This window comes from Hemitrygon akajei, chromosome 6 (assembly GCF_048418815.1).
Source record: "Hemitrygon akajei chromosome 6, sHemAka1.3, whole genome shotgun sequence".
NCBI classification, from domain to species: domain Eukaryota; kingdom Metazoa; phylum Chordata; class Chondrichthyes; order Myliobatiformes; family Dasyatidae; genus Hemitrygon; species Hemitrygon akajei.
Genome location: NC_133129.1, coordinates 71,363,604 through 71,382,114, shown reverse-complemented (window position 1 = coordinate 71,382,114; position 18,511 = coordinate 71,363,604). Strand labels below are relative to the sequence as shown.

The following is an 18,511-nucleotide window of genomic DNA, read 5'->3' as shown; positions in this document are numbered from 1 at the left end:
TGAGCAGACTGTCAAAACCTCTCAGCAGAATCCCTCAACACCAGAACTCACCAAAAAGTACCGGGACCTCACTGGAAGTGAGAGTGGCCTGCCTCTTTGGATCTTTCCTGCACAGTCAATGGCTTATCTCAAGGCATGCTGTCCTCAGGAGAGCTGTAAAGAAGATGAGGTAATCAGCCATCTCTCTGTGAACTGTATGTTTACAAAAAAGTTCTGGTAAAGGATACAAGGGATCCTGTCAAGGTTTATTCCAAGCAGCTGCATAGCAGAGGATTGCCCAAACTGTGGGCTGTTCCCAGGGATGCCAATCAAAACAAACATCACATGCCATTGGTAGATCATCAACTTAGTAAAAGATGCACTTAGATCTTCTCTAAATTCATTATTCTCCCAGTGCAAGATATCTGCACATGTAGGAATACTGGCCACTGGCACATCACAGGCTACAAGAGTACATGCAGAGACAGGCAATGAAGCTTGGAGCAAAGGCTTTTTGTGGAAGGACTGCAGTCTAATGTTCTGGCACCAGCTCTGTGTTAGACCCTCTCCAACACTTGAAACGTGTCTCACTCAAGAAGGTCACATGAGTGGCAATGGTACCCTGTACATAAAATGCTTGACCCAAAGACACAATAAATGCACCGATTTTAACCTTTTACTTCAATATATTTTATGAAGTTTGCTTTTGAGATATAAAAGATAGCAATGGGACAGCCATGCACTCCTGGTTCACAGCTTTTCCTCTACTCATTCTGAGGAACTGAAAGGAAGGTCACAGCGTCACTTAGAGGAACCGTTGGGGGTTGCAATTGGCTGCTGGGGCAGAGGAACTAAAACATGTTGAAGAGGCAAGGGGCCAAGGTCACAGATGTGTTTGGGTCTGAGACAGTGCCACAGCCCATCCATTTATATAAATGCTACATTAATCTCATATTTTATATTCTCAGTATCAGAATCAGGTTTAGTAACACTGGCATAGGTCATGAAGTTTATTGTTTTGTGGCAGCACTACTTTGCAATACATAATAATAAAAGCTACAAACTAGAATAAGAAGTTTATATAAAAAGAAAATTAAATTAAATATGTAGTGCAAAAAGAGAGGGAAACATACTAACATAGTGTTCATGGTTTCATTGTCCATTGAGAAATCTGATGGTGGAGGGGAATGAAGCTGTTCCTGAAACATTGAGCGTGTTTCACCTAGGCTCTTGTACCTCCTCTTTGGTAGCAATAAGAAGAGGACATGTCCTGGGTGATGGGAGTCCCTAATGATGGATGCCCTCTTATTTGAAGCATCGCCTTTTGAAGGTTGTTGCTGCGACATTCCTCAACCAGCTGATCTATCTCTCTTCTGTATGCTTCCTCATCACCATCTTAAATTCTGCCAACAATGGTTGTGTCATTGGAAAACTTATAGATTCCATTTGATCTGTGCCTAGCCACACTGTCTCGGGTTTAGAGCAGCAGGCTAAGCTCACATTCTTGAGTTGCGCCTGTGAGGAAGAGGTGTTGTTTCTGATCTACACATACTATAGCCTCCCAGTTAAGAAGTCAAGGATCCAGTTGCAAAGGAAGCTACAAGGTTTTGGAGCTTTTTGTTCAGAACTATTGGAATGATTGTGTTCAATGCTGAGGGCTGTAGTCAATAAACAGCAACCTGATGTAGGTATTACTATTGTTCAAATGAAACAAGGCGGAACAGAGAGCCAGTGAAATTACATCCACCTTAGTCCTATTGTGGTGATAGGCAAATTGCAGTGGGTCCAGGTCCTTGCTTAGGCTGGAGTTGATTCTAGTCATGACCAACCTCTCAAATCACTTCATCACAGTAGCTGTGAGTGGCAGTGGGCGATAGCCATTGAGGCAACTCACCCTAATCTTCTTGGTAAGCAGGTGGAAACCTGTGACTTCAGCAGTGAGAGATTGAAGATGTTCTTGAACACTCCCGCCAGTTGGTTGGCACAGCTTTTCAGTGCCCTACCAGGTACACCATCAGTGCCTGATGCCTTGCAAGGATTCCACTTTTTGAAAGATGTTCCGACGTCAGCTTCCAGGACAGAGATCACGGGTATTCCGATGCTGAAGGAATTCCCATGAATGTAGTTTTATTCTCCCTTTCAAAGCATGCATAAGGGTGCAGAGCTCATCTGCGAGGGAAGTATCACAGCCATTCATTTTGCTATGTAGGAAGTAATGGTCTGAAATTCCTGCCAGAGCTGATGTTCCATCTCTAACCTCAATTGTAACTGTGTTTTGCCCTTAGGTCTTTCCGTAGGTCTTCTTGTGCACAGTGGTTCTGAATCACAGAATGTTACAGATTACTGATCAGCAGACTACAGATCTTCTTGTTCATCCACAGCTTTAGGATTTCCCTACATTCCCAACAATTCCTACCATATTCTATACTTACCTGCACACTGGAAATGATTAAGGGTTACAATTAATCAATCACTTGCCTTTGAGGAATTGACACAGACTGCACTGAGGATCAGATTGAAACTGGGCTGTTGGTTTTCTAAGGCAGTAACTTGGCACTGTACCACCCTAAAGGCTTTCTGCAGCAATTCACCAAGGCTTCTTTGACAATACCTCCTGAATATGACCTCTAGTAAGTGAAGGGTCAGGGAAGCACCACTGTCTTCAATCTCCCCTCTGGATCACATGCAGTCTTAACTTGGCATTTATTATCTGCTGAGCAAAAATTTTGGAAATCCTACTGAACTGTCCAGGAGTAATTACATTGGGAAGGGTCCTGTGGAATCATCAAGTTGGAAACTAGATTGAAAAGCAGTTCTCGGAACAAAATACGCCAATCGCCTCACAGGGTAAAGTGTGTATAAACCAGACCACGCACTTTATTGTACCAAGACCACAAAACACAACTTGAATTTACATAAGAAATTAGAAATGTTTACATCATATGCTTTAAGAGAAAGGTACTGAAACAGACTATAAGGTCAAGGTATGCTACAACACTTTGTCATACAAAATGTACAAAACACCTGATACTAACTAGACATGTTCTTGAGTTGCACTTTCCACAGCTTAACACTCATTATAAAAAAAGTACCAGTTTGTGTTTTTATTTGTTTTAAAGAAGGAGAGAAAGATTTCTCTTCAGGTCACTTCTGTTATTGAAGCAGAGTGGTTCTGTAAGAGAACAAATACAAAAAAAAATTATAATCACTCCAACTAAATGAACGATGGAATTTAATCCAACTAACAAAAATTGCATACTGCAAACATTTTTTTCAGTGGTGCTTCCAGTTTTAAAAATATTTAATTTAGACACTGCTGAGGAGCTTCCAAATTATTTTATCATCAAGGAAGTACTTTGTGAAGTGTGGCTGGATTTGTAATCAATTTGTGCACAGCAGGTTCCCACAGATTTCTCACAAATTATAATTTCTTCATGATGAACAATAATTGTGAGATCAATATTGACCAGGGCTCTGACAAAAAAAAGCTCTGCTGCTATTCTTCAGTACAGGGAAGGTGATCTTTTCCATGTACCTGAAGAAAGAAAGGGTCTTACTTCGTGGCTTCATCCATATCACTGCACTTCCAATGGTGCAAATACGATGGTATCAGGGCATCTCAGTTTGTTGGCCGAAACCTTTGAAGTGGTCTGAGTTAAGGGGTGAGACCACTATGTGTAGGTCTACAATCATAAATAAAAGGGTTTCATTATTGTACAATGGTAATCCAAGTAAAATTGCTTTGCTTCATCACAGTGCAAAATACTGTGTGGGCCATTCAATCACTGATATAATGTTTGCAATGTGCTGATATTAAAGAAAACCACTTATACTGGACAGACACAGATTGCGACAAACATCCTGTGAAGAGGGAGAGAGTCATTGGTGTAAAAGGGTTACCCACAGGGAACAGTATGGAAGACACTTCATGTGTTAGAACAGACTGAAGTAAGGTCCAAAGCTCTCAAAGGCGGTTCCTAAGAAGATTGTTACATTCAATCACAGCAAAAACAGAGTATTTAAAGGATGAGTGTACAATATACTCACTACTGCTCCAGCTTTATAAACTATCTGGGCGATAATTTACCTTTGATCATACTAAATGAATGTGTGCGTCTCAACCATGGGTTATATTCAACTCCGCACATTGACTTCAGTGAAAACATTGACAGGGGAGGGGATTACAACCAGCCACTGATCAGTTCACCACAATTAGCGCTAGTAGCAAAATGCAAATTTATCCCCCACGAGATGTCAAGCTAGGTTACAAAGTGCATCAGGCTAGATGATAAAACAAACTGGAAAATACAGTCAACTTAGCTGGACCTTACCATCATGAACAGAAATGTAATGGAATGTTGAGTCTTCTACCACTATTCAGACACGAGGATTATTAAAAGATAGATAATATGTTCAACAACACATTCAGAAGACCTTTTTGTTAAAGACTTAACCAAACCATGTATGTCAATGATACAGGATGTTTCAGTTAAGCTAACATCTTACAGCACAAAAGGAGATCATTCAACACATCATGATTGTTCTGGTGCTTGGAGAATTAGACAGGTGGGAGGTGGCGGACCCTTGCAGATCTGAGAAATTGTGGAAGGGGAATCCGGTGTCTGTTAGACATGGACAGCAGCAGGAAAGAGATTGGAGGGGGAACTTGAACAGTGCCAATTGTGAATGCCTACTACAGTGCAGCCAACAATGGTATTGATAGAGACCGGCATCAGTCAACCTGTGCCAGTCCCTCAGCTGTAGATCAAAGGAGGAGTGAAAAAGGAAAAAAGACTGTGACAGAAAATTAAGAACAGAAGGCCACAACGGGAGAAATTGGAATGAAGCAGTAACACATCTTTGAATCAGCAGCAGGTTTTACATTACTCTCCTGTTGACCATTATGGAAGAGATTCAAGAGTTGGAATGGGCTTCCTGGCATAACATGGTATAAATTTTTAATTGGGGAAGGGCAAATTATGAAGCTATAAGGCTAGAACTTGCGGGTGTGAATTAGGATGATGTTTTTGCAGGGAAATGTACTATGGACATGTGGTCGATGTTTAAGGATCTCTTGCAGGATGTTAGGGATAAATTTGTCCTGGTGAGGAAGATAAAGAATGGTAGGGTGAAGGAACCATGGGTGACAAGTGAAGTGGAAAATCTAGTCAGGTGGAAGAAGGCAGCATACATGAGGTTTAGGAAGCAAGGATCAGATGAATCCATTGAGGAATATAGGGTAGCAAGAAAGGAGCTTAAGAAGGGGCTGAGAAGAGCAAGAAGGGGTGATGAGAAGGCCTTGGTGAGTAGGGTAAAGGAAAACCCCAAGGCATTCTTCAATTATGTGAAGAACAAAAGGAGTGAAGGTAGGACCGATTAGAGATAAAAGTGGGAAGATGTGCCTGAAGGCTGTGGAAGTGAGCGAGGTCCTCAATGAATACTTCTCTTCAGTATTCACCAGTGAGAGGGAACTTGATGACAGTGAGGACAATATGAGTGAGGTTGATGTTCTGGAGCATGTTGATATTAAGGGAGAAAAGGTGTTGGAGTTGTTAAAATACATTAGGACGGATAAGTCCCCAGGGCCTGACGGAATATCCCCCAGGCTGCTCCATGAGGGGAGGGAAGAGATTGCTGAGCCTCTGGCTAGGATCTTTATGTCCTCATTGTCCACAGGAATGGTACCGGAGGATTGGAGGGAGGCAAATGTTGTCCCCTTGTTCAAAAAAGGTAGCAGGGATAGTCTGGGTAATGATAGACCAGTGAGCCTTACGTATGTGGTGGGAAAGCTGTTGGAAAAGATTCTTAGAGTTAGGATCTATGGGCATTTAGAGAATCATGGTCAGATCAGGGACAGTCAGCATGGCTTTGTGAATGGCAGATTGTGCCTAACAAGCCTGATAGAGTTCTTTGAGGAGGTGACCAGGCATATAGATCAAGCATCCAGGCAGTGGATGTGATCTACATGGATTTTAGTAAGGCATTTGACAAGGTTCCACACAGTAGGCTTATTCAGAAAGTCAGAAGGTATGGGATCCAGGGAAGTTTGGTCAGGTGTATTCAGAATTGGTTTGCCTGCAGAAGACAGAGGGTTGTGGTGGAGGGAGTACATTCAGATTGGAGGGTTGTGACTAGTGGTGTCTCACTAGGATCTGTTCTGGGACCTCTACTTTTCGTGATTTTTATTAACTTCCTGGATGTGGGGGTAGAAGGGTGGGTTGGCAAGTTTGCAGACGACACAAAGCTTGGTGGTGTTGTAGATAGTGTAGAGGATTGTCAAAGATTGCAGAGAGACATTGATAGGATGCAGAAGTGGGCTGAGCAGTGGCAGATGGAGTTCAACCTGGAGAAGTGTGAGGTGGTACACTTTGGAAGGACAAACTCCAAGGCAGAGTACAAAATAAATGGCAGGATACTTGGTAGTGTGGAGGAGCAGAGGGATCTGGGGATACATGTCCACATATCCCTAAAAGTTGCCTCACAGGTAGATAGGGTAGTTAAGAAAGCTTATGGGGTGTTAGCTTTCATAAGTCGAGGGATAGAGTTTAAGAGACATGATGTAATGATGCAGCTCTATAAAACTCTAGTTAGGCCACACTTGGAGTACTGTGTCCAGTTCTGGTCGCCTCACTATAGGAAGGATGTGGAAGCATTGGAAAGGGTACAGAGGAGATAATAGACAATAGACAATAGACAGTAGGTGCAGGAGTAGGCCATTCAGCCCTTCTAGCCAGCACTGCCATTCAATGTGATCATGGCTGACATTACACAATCAGTACCCCGTTCCTGCCCTCTCCCCATATCCCTTGACCCCATGATCTATAAGAGCTCTATCTAACTCTCTCTTGAATGCATCCAGAGACTTGGCCTCCACTGCCTTCTGGGGCAGAGCATTCCACATATCCACCACTCTCTGGGTGAAAAAGTTTTTCCACGTCTCTGTTCTAAATGGCCTACCCTTTATTCTTAAACTGTGGCCTCTAGTTCTGCACTCACCCATCAGCAGGAACATGCTTCCTGCCTCCAGTGTGTCCAATCCCTTAGTAATCTTATATGTTTCAATCAGATCCCCTCTCATCCTTCTAAATTCCAGTGTATACAAGCCCAGTCGCTCCAATCTTTCAACATATGACAGTCCCGCCATTCCGGGAATTAACCTTGTGAACCTACGCTGCACTCCCTCAATAGCAAGAATGTCCCTCCTCTAATTTGGAGACCAAAACTGCACACAATACTCCAGGTGGAGTCTCAACAGGGCCCTGTACAGCTGCAGAAGGACCTCTTTACTCCTATACTCAATTCCTCTTGTTATAAAAGCCAGCATGCCATTAGCTTTCTTCACTGCCTGCTGTACCTGCATGCTTGCTTTCATTGACTGATGTACAAGAACACCTAGATCTCATTGTACTTCCCCTTTTCCTAACTTGACTCCATTTAGATAGTAATCTGCCTTCCTGTTCTTGCCACCAAAGTGGATAACTTCACATTTATCCACATTAAACTGCATCTGCCATACATTTGCCCACTCACCCAACCTGTCCAAGTCACCCTGCATTCTCATAACATCCTCCTGACATTTCACACTGCCACCCAGCTTTGTGTCATCAGCAAATTTGCTAATGTTACTTTTAATCCCTTCATCTAAATCATTAATGTATTTTGTAAACAGCTGCGGTCCCAGCACCGAACCTTGTGGTACCCCACTGGTCACAGCCTGCCATTCCGAAAGGGACCCGTTAATCACTACTCTTTGTTTCCTGTCAGCCAGCCAATTTTCAATCCATGTCAGTACTCTGCCCCCAATACCATGTGCCCTAAATTTTGTCCACTAATCTCCTATGTGGGACTTTATCAAAAGCTTTCTGGAAGTCCAGGTACATTACATCCACTGGCTCTCCCTTGCCCATTTTCATAGTTACATCCTCAAAAAACTCCAGAAGATTAGTCAAGCATGATTTTCCCTTCATAAATCCATGCTGACTCGGACTGATCCTTCTACTGCTATCCAAATGTGTCGTAATTTCCTCTTTTATAATTGACTCCAGCATCTTTCCCACCACTGATGTCAGGCTAACCAGTCTATAATTCCCTGTTTTCTCTCTCCCTCCTTTCTTGAAAAGTGGGACAACATTAGCCACCCTCCAATCAGCAGGAACTGTTCCTGAATCTATAGAACATTGGAAAATGATTACCAATGGGTCCACGATTTCTAGAGCCACCTCTTTAAGTACCCTGGGATGCAGACAATCAGGTCCCGGGGACTTATCAGCCTTCAGACTCAACAGTCTATCCAACACCGTTTCTTGCCTAATATAAATTTCCTTCAGTTCATCCTTTACCCTAGTTCCTTTGGCCACTATTACATCTGGGAGATTGTTTGTGTCTTCCCTAGTGAAGACAGATCCAAAGTACCTGTTCAACTCATCTGCCATTTCCTTGTTCCCCATAATAAATTCATCCGTTTCTGTCTTCAATGGCCCAATTTTGGTCTTAACTATTTTTTTGCTATTCACATACCTAAAGAAGCTTTTACTATCCTCCTTTATATTCTTGGCTAGTTTACCTTCGTACCTCATTTTTTCTTGGCGTATTGCCTTTTTTGTTATCTTCTGTTGCTCTTTAAAAGCTTCCCAGTCCTCCAGTTTCCCACTCATCTTTGCTATGTTATACTTCTTTTTTATTTTTTTACTTCCCTCGTCAGCCATGGCCGCCCATTACTCCCCTTAGGATCTTTCTTCCTCTTTGGAATGAACCGATCCTGCACCTTCTGCATTATTCCCAGAAATACCTATCATTTTTGTTCCACAGTCTTCCCTGCTAGGGTATTGTTCCATTGAACTTTGGCCACCTCCTCCCTCATAGCTCCACAGTTCTCTTTGTTCAACTGTAATACTGACACATCCGATTTTCCCTTCTCCTTCTCAAATTGTAGGTTAAAACATATCATATTATGGTCACTACCTCCTGATGGTTCCTTTACCTCCAGGTCCCTGATCAAATCCGGTTCATTGCACAACACTAAATCTAGAATTGCCTTCTCCCTGGTAGGCTCCAGTACAAGCTGTTCTAAGAATCCATCTTGGAGGCACTCCACAAACTCCCTTTCTTGGGGTCCAGTACCATTCTGATTCTCCCAGTCTACCTGCATGTTGAAATCCCCCATGACAACTGTATCATTACCTTTGCGACATGCCAATTTTAACTCTTCATTCAACTTACACCCTACATCCAGACTGCTGTTTGGGGGCCTGTAGATAACTCCCATTAGGGTCTTTCTACCCTTAGAATTTCTCAGTTCTATCCATACTGACTCTACATCCCCAGAATCTATGTCCCCCCTCGCAAGGGACTGAATATCATTGCTCACCAACAGAGCCATCCCACCCCCTCTGCCAGTCAGTCTGTCCTTTTGATAAGATGTATATCCTTGAATATTCATTTCCCAGGCCCTGTCTGCTTGAAGCCATGTCTCAGTTATTTCCACAACATCATACTTGCCAATTTCCAACTGAGCCTCAAGCTCATCTACTTTATTCCTTATACTTCGTGCATTCATATATAATACTTTTAATTCGGTACTCCCCTCTCCTTTCATATCAATTCCTATTTCACTTGGCCATACTGTATGATCTCTTCTTGAGCTTTCTACTCCATTGATTCTGTTGTCCTTTTTAACTTTTCTTATTTTCACTTTCCCTTTAACTCCATCCTTATATTTCCAGTTCATCCCCTCCCCCCCAATACTTAGTTTAAACACATCCATGTTGCAGTGGCAAACCTGTCTGCCAGAATGCTGGTCCCCCGCCTATTAAGGTGCAACCTGTCCCTTTTGTACAATTCATCTCTACCCCAAAACAGATCCCAGTGGTCCAAGAATGTAAATCCTTGCTTCCTGCACCAGTTCCTCAGCCACACATTCAGATCCATTATCTCCCTGTTCCTGCCCTCTCCAGCACGAGGAACTGGAAGCAAACCAGAGATAACCACCCTGGAAGTCCTGCTTTTCAGCCTTCTTCCGAGTTCTCTGAAGTCCCGCTGCAGAATGTCCTTCCTCTTCTTCCCGATGTCATTTGTGCCGACATGCACTACCACTTCCGGCTGTTCACCTTCACCCTTGAGGATTCCCTGCAATCGGTCCATGATGTCCTGGATCCTAGCACCAGGGAGGCAACACACCATCCTTAAATCTCGCCTGTTGCCGCAGAAACCCCTTTTCGTACCTCTTACTATGGAGTCCCCTACTACCGCGGCTCTTCCTGATGTCTGACTCCTCGGAGATTTACCAGGATGCTGCCTGGTTTAGAGAGTATGGATTATGATCAGAGATTAAGGGAGCTAGGGCTTTACTCTTTGGAGAGAAGGAAGATGAGAGGAGACATGATAGAGGTGTACAAGATATTAAGAGGAATAGACAGAGTGGACAGCCAGCGCCTCTTCCCCAGGGCACCACTGCTCAGTACAAGAGGACATGGCTTTAAGTTAAGGGGAGGGAAGTTCAAGGGGGATATTAGAGGAAGGTTTTTCACTCAGAGAGTGGTTGGTGCGTGGAATGCACTGCCTGAGTCAGTGGTGGAGGCAGACACACTAGTGAAGTTTAAGGGACTACTAGACAGGTATATGGAGGAATTTAAGATGGGGGGTTATATGTGAGGCAGGGTTTGAGGGTCAGCACAACATTGTGGGCCAAAGGGCCTGTAATGTGCTGTACTATTCTATGTTTTATGTTCTATATTAGAGGAGGGTTTTTTCTCAGAGAGTGGTTGGTGCGTGGAATGCACTGCCTGAGTCAGTGGTGGAGGCAGATACACTAGTGAAATTTAAGAGACTACTAGACAGGTATATGGAGGAACTTAAGGTGGAGGGTTATATGGGAGGCAGGGTTTAAGGGTCGGCACAACATTGTGGGCCGAAGGGCCTGTACTGTGCTGTATTGTTCTATGTTCTATGTAAATTGTCAAACTGAAAGTCTAGTGATGATTGCTGTGATAATGCAACCTAGTCTGCTACCAAGATGAGCAGGAAATTTGTGTGTATCCTATTTTCATTGCTCCAATCTCTACCAGAGGTGAGCAGGGTCTCTGAGGTTGAAATTCACCCCAATGTTGCTAGACATGGGGAAGGGTGGGTGTGAGAAAAGTGGTGATCATTTTAGTGGTTAGCTGATTTTTAAATATTGCATTCTTCCTCATTCCATTTACTCAGCCTTTGCCAAGTACATAAACTAAACAAGGAGCCGGAAGTGACTGGGACAAACAAAAACGGTGCACTTTGTGGTGATCTAAGATATAGTTATTGAACCAGTGCGCATTAATTAGCATCTCAAAATATTATTGCAGCAGGTGCTACCTTGAAAGACATGGCTACTTCTGCTTTGTTTTGATGCTTGCTCAGAATATGTTGGGAGAGGATGGGCCACATATAAATAGGATGGGGTAAAAAACACTCCACCAGCATGGCCCAGGAATGAGGGATCTTCCAAAGAAAATTTGCCATGGATTTTCAACTGGTAGCACTCCCCGCCACATGCTCCCATGGACGGACATAACATAATGGGAGGGCAAGGTGAAATGTCATCAGGCCCTAGGCAAGATGGCATTTGCATGCACACTCACGCGCCCCCTCTTTTCATTGGGAGATGAAAGCACCCATGCGAATCACCTCTGCGACCTAATCACCTGAAACAGAAAGAAAGCCCTGCCTCAAACTGAGGAAAGTCAGATAAAAAGATGGTTTACAATCAAAGTGGCCAGGTGACTTACCTGTCTTAACCTCCTTGTATGCTTTCACACAATATTTGGGGCACATCATTTAGTCCAATCAAAGGAACATCTTTCAGGGTCACAGTGTTAACATCAGACACCTGGTGATAATCTTCAGCATGGCTCGACGCAGAGTGTTTGTCCCTCTCTTATGCAGAAATGTTTGCTCTGACTCAGAGGGCCATTACTCAAGTTTGCAAAGAGTCTTGCACCATAGATTTGCACTGACTGGGCACTGTTACCCAAAATGCTTGGGCCTTAGAAAGACAATGCTTTCACCCTATCAATTTCATTTATAATTAAATTCTGGACCAAACCAGGAACAGATTTTTAGCCAAGCTTAACCTTATTTATCTGAGCATTCCAAAGCTGTTTTGGTATACCAGAAGAATTTAGTAATTGAAACCCTCACTAACCAATAAATAAAGAGTTTTAAAACTTAAATAAACATTAAAGCTCAGAAACAAGCAATTCAGCCCCTCTGATCAACACTGTTGCTGACATGCCACATTCATCCTACCCTATCAATGTGCCTCATGCCGGGCTTAAAATTCCTTTACATGAGCTCGGTTTTCATGCAGTTTAACAGGACTGATCATAGCCATACAAGTGTGACATGAGCAAGAGGCAGTGGAGTGTGTGAGCTGGGTGATAAGATAATTCTTGTACAGCTTATTTTACGAGAACGCATAGAGGAAGTCTTTTTCCCCAGATTGTCCTACCAATGTCCAATCATAAACACAGACTGATAACCCCTAATTCACCAGCATTGTGAAAAGCAGTTGAAGAGGAGCATTTCTTCTGAACAGCTAATATCTCCTCCAAATGTTTGAAATGTCTGTTCAACCAGGATAGAGCCCTATCCTGAAGAGCTTATAAGAGACAGAGACGCAGATCGATAGAGATAGTGACAGTGACAGAGACAGACACAAATACAGAGACAGAAAAAACTCCACGATCTGGAGAAGTACTGCCTGAGATATTGGCACAGGAAGCTGCCATGACAGACTATAAATTAGTTCGTCAGTAATATTTGATGTTCTATTCCCATTCAGTGAGTGCATAATTTAACACATCCAGTCAGAGGACCTTAAATGCTGTCTCATTATTTGCACTACTGAGATGCTGAGGTCCAAGTTGCAGGAGATAGACTTGAACTACTGGCATTCTGACTTCAACAAATGGGTGCTAACCATTGAAGCACTGCTGACTTTGTAAAACTTAGCCTTCTTACCTTAAATCACTTTGCCTAGCAGAATAACCCAAGACTGTAGTAACACAGCACAATAACAAAACGATGCAGTTCTAAAGCAGAAAAATGCAAATGTCTATTGCCCAACACCAAGATCAGGTCTCTGAATGTGCCCACTTGGGTAACTGCAGCAAAATTGCCACAATACCAGGCAGGCAGGCACGGACCAAGGCCCAAAAAGAAAACCAAGAGAGGGGGCCCACTAAGAACATCAGAGGCAGCATGGCCAAAAGCACAGTAAAATATAGCTAGAAGATGCACACACAGATTACACGGTGTCAGAGTCACGTGGAACACTATAGAAAGGCCATCAGCCCAGAAGCAACAGAGGCAATCACGCAGAGCAGAATCTCACACAACACCAGACTTTGAAAGCCCCCAGCTCACAATGGAGCTCTGTCCTTGGGTGATTATTAAGTATATACCTCCTGTTGACTTGGGTATCTGGCTGGTCCTGGAAAATGACCCTGGGACGAAACACCCCCTCTCGGGGGGGCTGCTGATGTCTCCCACCTTGCTGTCATGCCAGCATAAAGGGAAAAAGAGCCACGATATAAGATCAGTGTTACAAGAGCAAAATACCATGAAACAGTAATTTACACTTCTTTCAGTTTAGTTTACCATATCCGACGTGACCTCCTGTACTTCCAGAAGATTCAAGCACAGATTGAGTGAACACTATGCAGAAAATGAGTGTCATCCAAGTATCTATTGCTTGTCACCTTAATTCATTCTCCCATTCTGACCTCCTTGTCCTCAGCCACCAACACTGCACCGACAAAGCCCAACATAACCCCATAGAAGAACATTTCATTTTGTTATGAAACACACTGTAGGCATCCAGACACAAAATTGAGTTCAGCAGTTTCAAGAAATCATCCTGCTTTTCCATTTGCACTCTCTAACCCATCCTGAATGATTTTACAGTCACTGTCTTTGGCCGTTAATTCTTCTGTCTTTCAATATCTCAACCTCCTTCTTTCATTCTTGCCTTGCCTCACCCCACACATACACTCCTCCTCCCAGCTTTCTTGGCATCTTAAAAATCCTACTTTAACTTTTTTCAACCTAATGAAAATGCACAGATCTTAAGTTTATTTTACTCTCCACAGATGCCGAGTGACATGATTAGTTTCTCAGGCATAGTTTTTGTTTTTAATCACTGACATCTATCACTCATCTGCAGTTGTCCTTGAGCACGTTGTGAGGTCATTTCAATTACTGAATAACTACTGACAAAACAGCTTCTGCCTCTAAATTGGAGGTGAGACTGGAAGCCATCAATCCTGAAGCAAAGTCAGTTTACTTAGAACAGAATATTCAAAGAGAGGATTAAAGAGAAACCATAAAACATTCTCCCATTAAAAGTAGGACATTTTTCCAGACAAACGCTGTGAGTGGAGGATGGCTGAATATAACTTCTCTGTATCCAGTCTGTGTTAATCACATCCAGGGGGACAGCACAAATGGTACAGATAGAATAGCTTCACTGTTCCAGTGAGATGGATTCAACCATACCCTTCAGTCTATGTGGAGCTTCTCCATTTACTCTGGTTTTTCCCCATAAACCAAAGACATGTAGGATAGTAGGTTAGTTGGTACTGGAAATGGTCTACGGTGTGTAGATACAAGTTAGAATCTGGGGAGAGGGCATGCGGGGAGAACATATTATGATCAGCGTAGGATTAATGTAAATGGTTAATGGTCAGTGAAAACTAAATGGTAGGGCTTGTTTCTGTGCCATTTGGCTCGATGACAAGGGAATTACCCAGTCATTTTCATTCTCGCTGGGTGCAATCTTGTTGTCACTTCAGGTGAGAATCCATCACACTGCGGTGAAGCTGAAATGACATGTGGCCTGAATCTGATAACAACAGGAGTGAACCCGATGAGTTATGATGTTCTAGTAGCTTTTGGGTTACTAATATTGATCCTAGCTTTTTAATTCCTGATTATTTAATTAATCCAGCTGCCCGGACGAATCTGAACTCACATCCTTCTGGATAGTTAACACAGGCCTCCAGTTACATAGCTGATCTGCTTCCACTTCCCTTTGTGCAATCGACACTAATGCGTCATGTACACTCACATCCTGTGAATCAGTTACAGGAGGCGCAGGGGACTCTAATTCTTGTTCTGTGCACTTAGCTTCATTTTAGAGAAAAGAGTTACTAAATTTACACACTTCCATTGTGGAGATTAATGTCTGGATTTTCTAAGCATTATAGGATTTGTGCCCATATTGAGAAGTTATTACCACTCCAGCAAATTGACGAAACAGGAATGCTAATGATTTAAATCTCATACCCTTGCGAAAATCCTGCAAATGTAAGTAGTCAGAATATTTATTTTCATAACTGGACTAGGCGCATGCACTTCTACTAATAGAATATAAAGTTCATAGGAGCTGTAGTCCAAAGAGAGGGGTAATGAGCAGTCATTCTCCATGGTAAAGATATTGCTGAGCTTTGAGAGTGGTTCTGCAGAAAACCTACCAAATTTACTCTTAAGTTCTGAACTTCATTGCTTACAGGCCTAAAATGCAGAAATTCAAAACTACCTGGCAGTTCCCTGTGAAGCCAACATCATTCCATGCTGCCGGATTCCACGTGGAGCCCAACAACAGAGAATGAACTTATGGCAATTTAACTGGGTTATATGTTCACATGCACTGCAGCAGGTTAAACTGGGGCAAGATCCATGCACTTATTCAGTTCCATGAAGATCTTACAACCATGAGGTTTTTACATTTTTACATCACTTATACTGTATTTGCTGTGGTCTTATAAACTTTTTAATTTTTTTTGTTATTTATTTTTGGAACCATTTATTTTTGTAATTTATGATAAATTTATGAATACCTGTGCACTGTACTACTGCAAAATGACATATTTCATGTCATTTTAGTTAGTGATAATAAATTGGACTGATTCTGAACTTAAAAGCATTTTAACTGATTTTTGATGTTTACTTAAGTAAAGACATTTCATTATAAATCAACTAAAAAGTGAAAAAATCTTATTAATAGAGCATAAATGTTTTAGCTGTCAGAACCTTGACCTAAATGCTCTCAACAAATTGTTTATCTGTTTGTGCCAGAAAAAAGAAAGAAAGAACTTTTGGATAAAAGTTTGGATATGAGGATCTAGGCCTCATATGGAGCCAGTGATCATTAATGGAGAATGTGTGGAGCAGGTTAAGACCTACAAGTATCTGGGAGTACAGTTAGACGAGAAGCTAGACTGGACTGCCAACACAGATGCCTTGTGCAGGAAGGCACAGAGTCGACTGTACTTCCTTAGAAGGTTGACGTCATTCAATGTCTGTAGTGAGATGCTGAAGATGTTCTATAGGTCAGTTGTGGAGAGCGCCCTCTTCTTTGTGTGGCGTGTTGGGGAGGAAGCATTAAGAAGAGGGACGCCTCACGTCTTAATAAGCTGGTAAGGAAGGCGGGCTCTGTCGTGGGCAAAGTACTGGAGAGTTTAACATCGGTAGCTGAGCGAAGGGCGCTGAGTAGGCTACAGTCAATTATGGATAACTCGGAACATCCTCTACATAGCACCATCCAGAGACAGAGAAGCAGTTTCAGCGACAGGTTACTATCGATGCAATGCTCCTCAGACAGGATGAAGAGGTCAATACTCCCCAATGCCATTAGGCTTTACAATTCTACCGCCAGGACTTAAGAACTTTTTAAAAGCTATTATTAATGCTTTTTGAGATAGTGATTTAGATGCATATCATATTTTTTTACTGAGTTAAGTATTGTATGTAATTAGTTTTGCTACAACAAGTGTATGGGACATTGGAAAAAAGTTGAATTTCCCCATGGGGATGAATAAAGTATCTATCTATCTATCTATCTAAAGATTGTAAAAGTATCTTTCACTCTGCCAATCTTGTGACTCAGTGGAAGATGCATCAGTGACATTGAAATAATTTCTCTGTTATATTTGATAAATAGACAATGCATGTCTATTGGAGGAGTTGTGGATGGAGCTGTAGGTGGTCAAAGGTTACAAGAGGATATAGACAGGCTGCAGAGTTGGGCAGAAAAATGGCAGATGGAGTTCAATCCAGACAAGTGTGAGGTGATGCATTTTGGAAGGACAAACCAGAAGACTGAGTACAGGATTAATGGTCAATTACTTAAGAGTGTGGATGAACAAAGGGACCTTGGGGTTCAAATCCATACATCCCTCAAGGTCGCTGCACAGATTGATTGTGTAGTTAAGAAGGCCTATGGGATGCTAGGCTTCATTAACAGGGGGATTGAGTTCAAGAGTAGAGAGATCATGTTGCAACTCTACAAACCTCTGGTGAGACCGCACTTAGAGTATTGTGTTCAATTCTGGCCACCTCATTATAGGAAGGATGTGGAAGCTATGGAGAGGGTGCAGAGGAGATTTAGGATGGATGATTTAGGAGGATGTTGCCTGGACTGGAGAACAAGTCATATGAAGCAAGGTTAGCAGAGCTGGGACTTTTCTCTTTGGAGCGTAGAAAAATGAGAGGGGTCTTGATAGAGGTCTACAAGATCATGAGAGGCATAGATAGGTTGGATAGTCAGTACCTGTTTCCCAAGGCACCAATAACAAACACCAGAGGGCATATGTACAAAATTAAGGGAGGGAAGTTTAGGGGAGACATCAGGGGTAAGTTTTTTTTTACACAGAGGGTGGTGAGTACCTGGAATGACTTGCCAGGGATGGTGGTGGAGGCTAAAATATTAGGGATATTTAAGAGACTCTTGGACAGGCACATGGATGAAAGAAAAATGGAAGGTTATGGGGTAGTGTGGGTTTAGTACTTTTGTTAAGGATTATATGGGTCGGCACAACATGGAGGGCTTAAGGGCCTGTACTGTGCTGTAATGTTCTATGGTTCTATGTTGAAGTCCCATTCCAAAACTAATTTCTAATGGCTGGGTTATCAATGTAACTTACTTCTGAAATAGAATTTAACACTTGCATGTTTGCAACATACAAACAGAAAGCAAATGTTTGCATCCAGATGTTTTAGTAGTTGACCATTTGTTCTACAGTATCTGCATCTAGGGATATAATTATATTAAATTACAGGACCAGGGACCCACTAACGTGAGCTGGGATAATCCTGGAGGAAAGAGCTGGTGGAATAACGATGACTCAAAACTATCCAGATCGTCATAAAAATTAATTAACATGTAAGGAAGTCTGTCAGCTTCACTCAGTCTAGGTTGTAGACTATTGCAGATCCAAGCCTGAGTGGCTGAGATGGCTTAGCAAGCTATTCAATTCTACTTTATCTTGTTGGAAATATTTCTCCACTTGGTGTGCAGAGGTTCACAGAGCTTTTTTTTGCCACTGACTTCTTTAGGATAATTAGAAGTGGGCAACAGATTTTGCTTTTGCCTGTCTTGTCCATGTCCAGTGAGTTAACAGCAAGCTGGAAGTTATAAGTAAAGCTCGCACCCAAAAGATAAATGTAAGGTTAGGAGGAGTGTGTGGCCCTCATTACTGATAATAACCTAGGAAGGCAG

The 18,511-nt window shown here is 42.4% G+C and overlaps 1 protein-coding gene across 8 annotated transcripts in view; it reads right to left on the bottom strand.

Moving 5' to 3' along the window:
* Positions 1 to 2,831: 2,831 nt before the first annotated feature.
* Positions 2,832 to 18,511, bottom strand: part of plppr1 (phospholipid phosphatase related 1) — a 118,218-nt gene continuing 102,538 nt past the window's right edge. For 4 of the 8 annotated variants that reach the window (XM_073048628.1, XM_073048629.1, XM_073048624.1 and 1 more), the window contains 3 exons: positions 13,416 to 13,507; positions 9,967 to 10,132; positions 2,832 to 3,151 (listed from right to left, as the gene is read on the bottom strand). In XM_073048628.1, the coding sequence (XP_072904729.1) occupies positions 3,119 to 3,151; positions 9,967 to 10,132; positions 13,416 to 13,507 (291 nt within the window). In that variant the 3' untranslated portion in view covers positions 2,832 to 3,118. The other 4 variants (XM_073048626.1, XM_073048631.1, XM_073048627.1 and 1 more) reach the window with 4 other exon arrangements.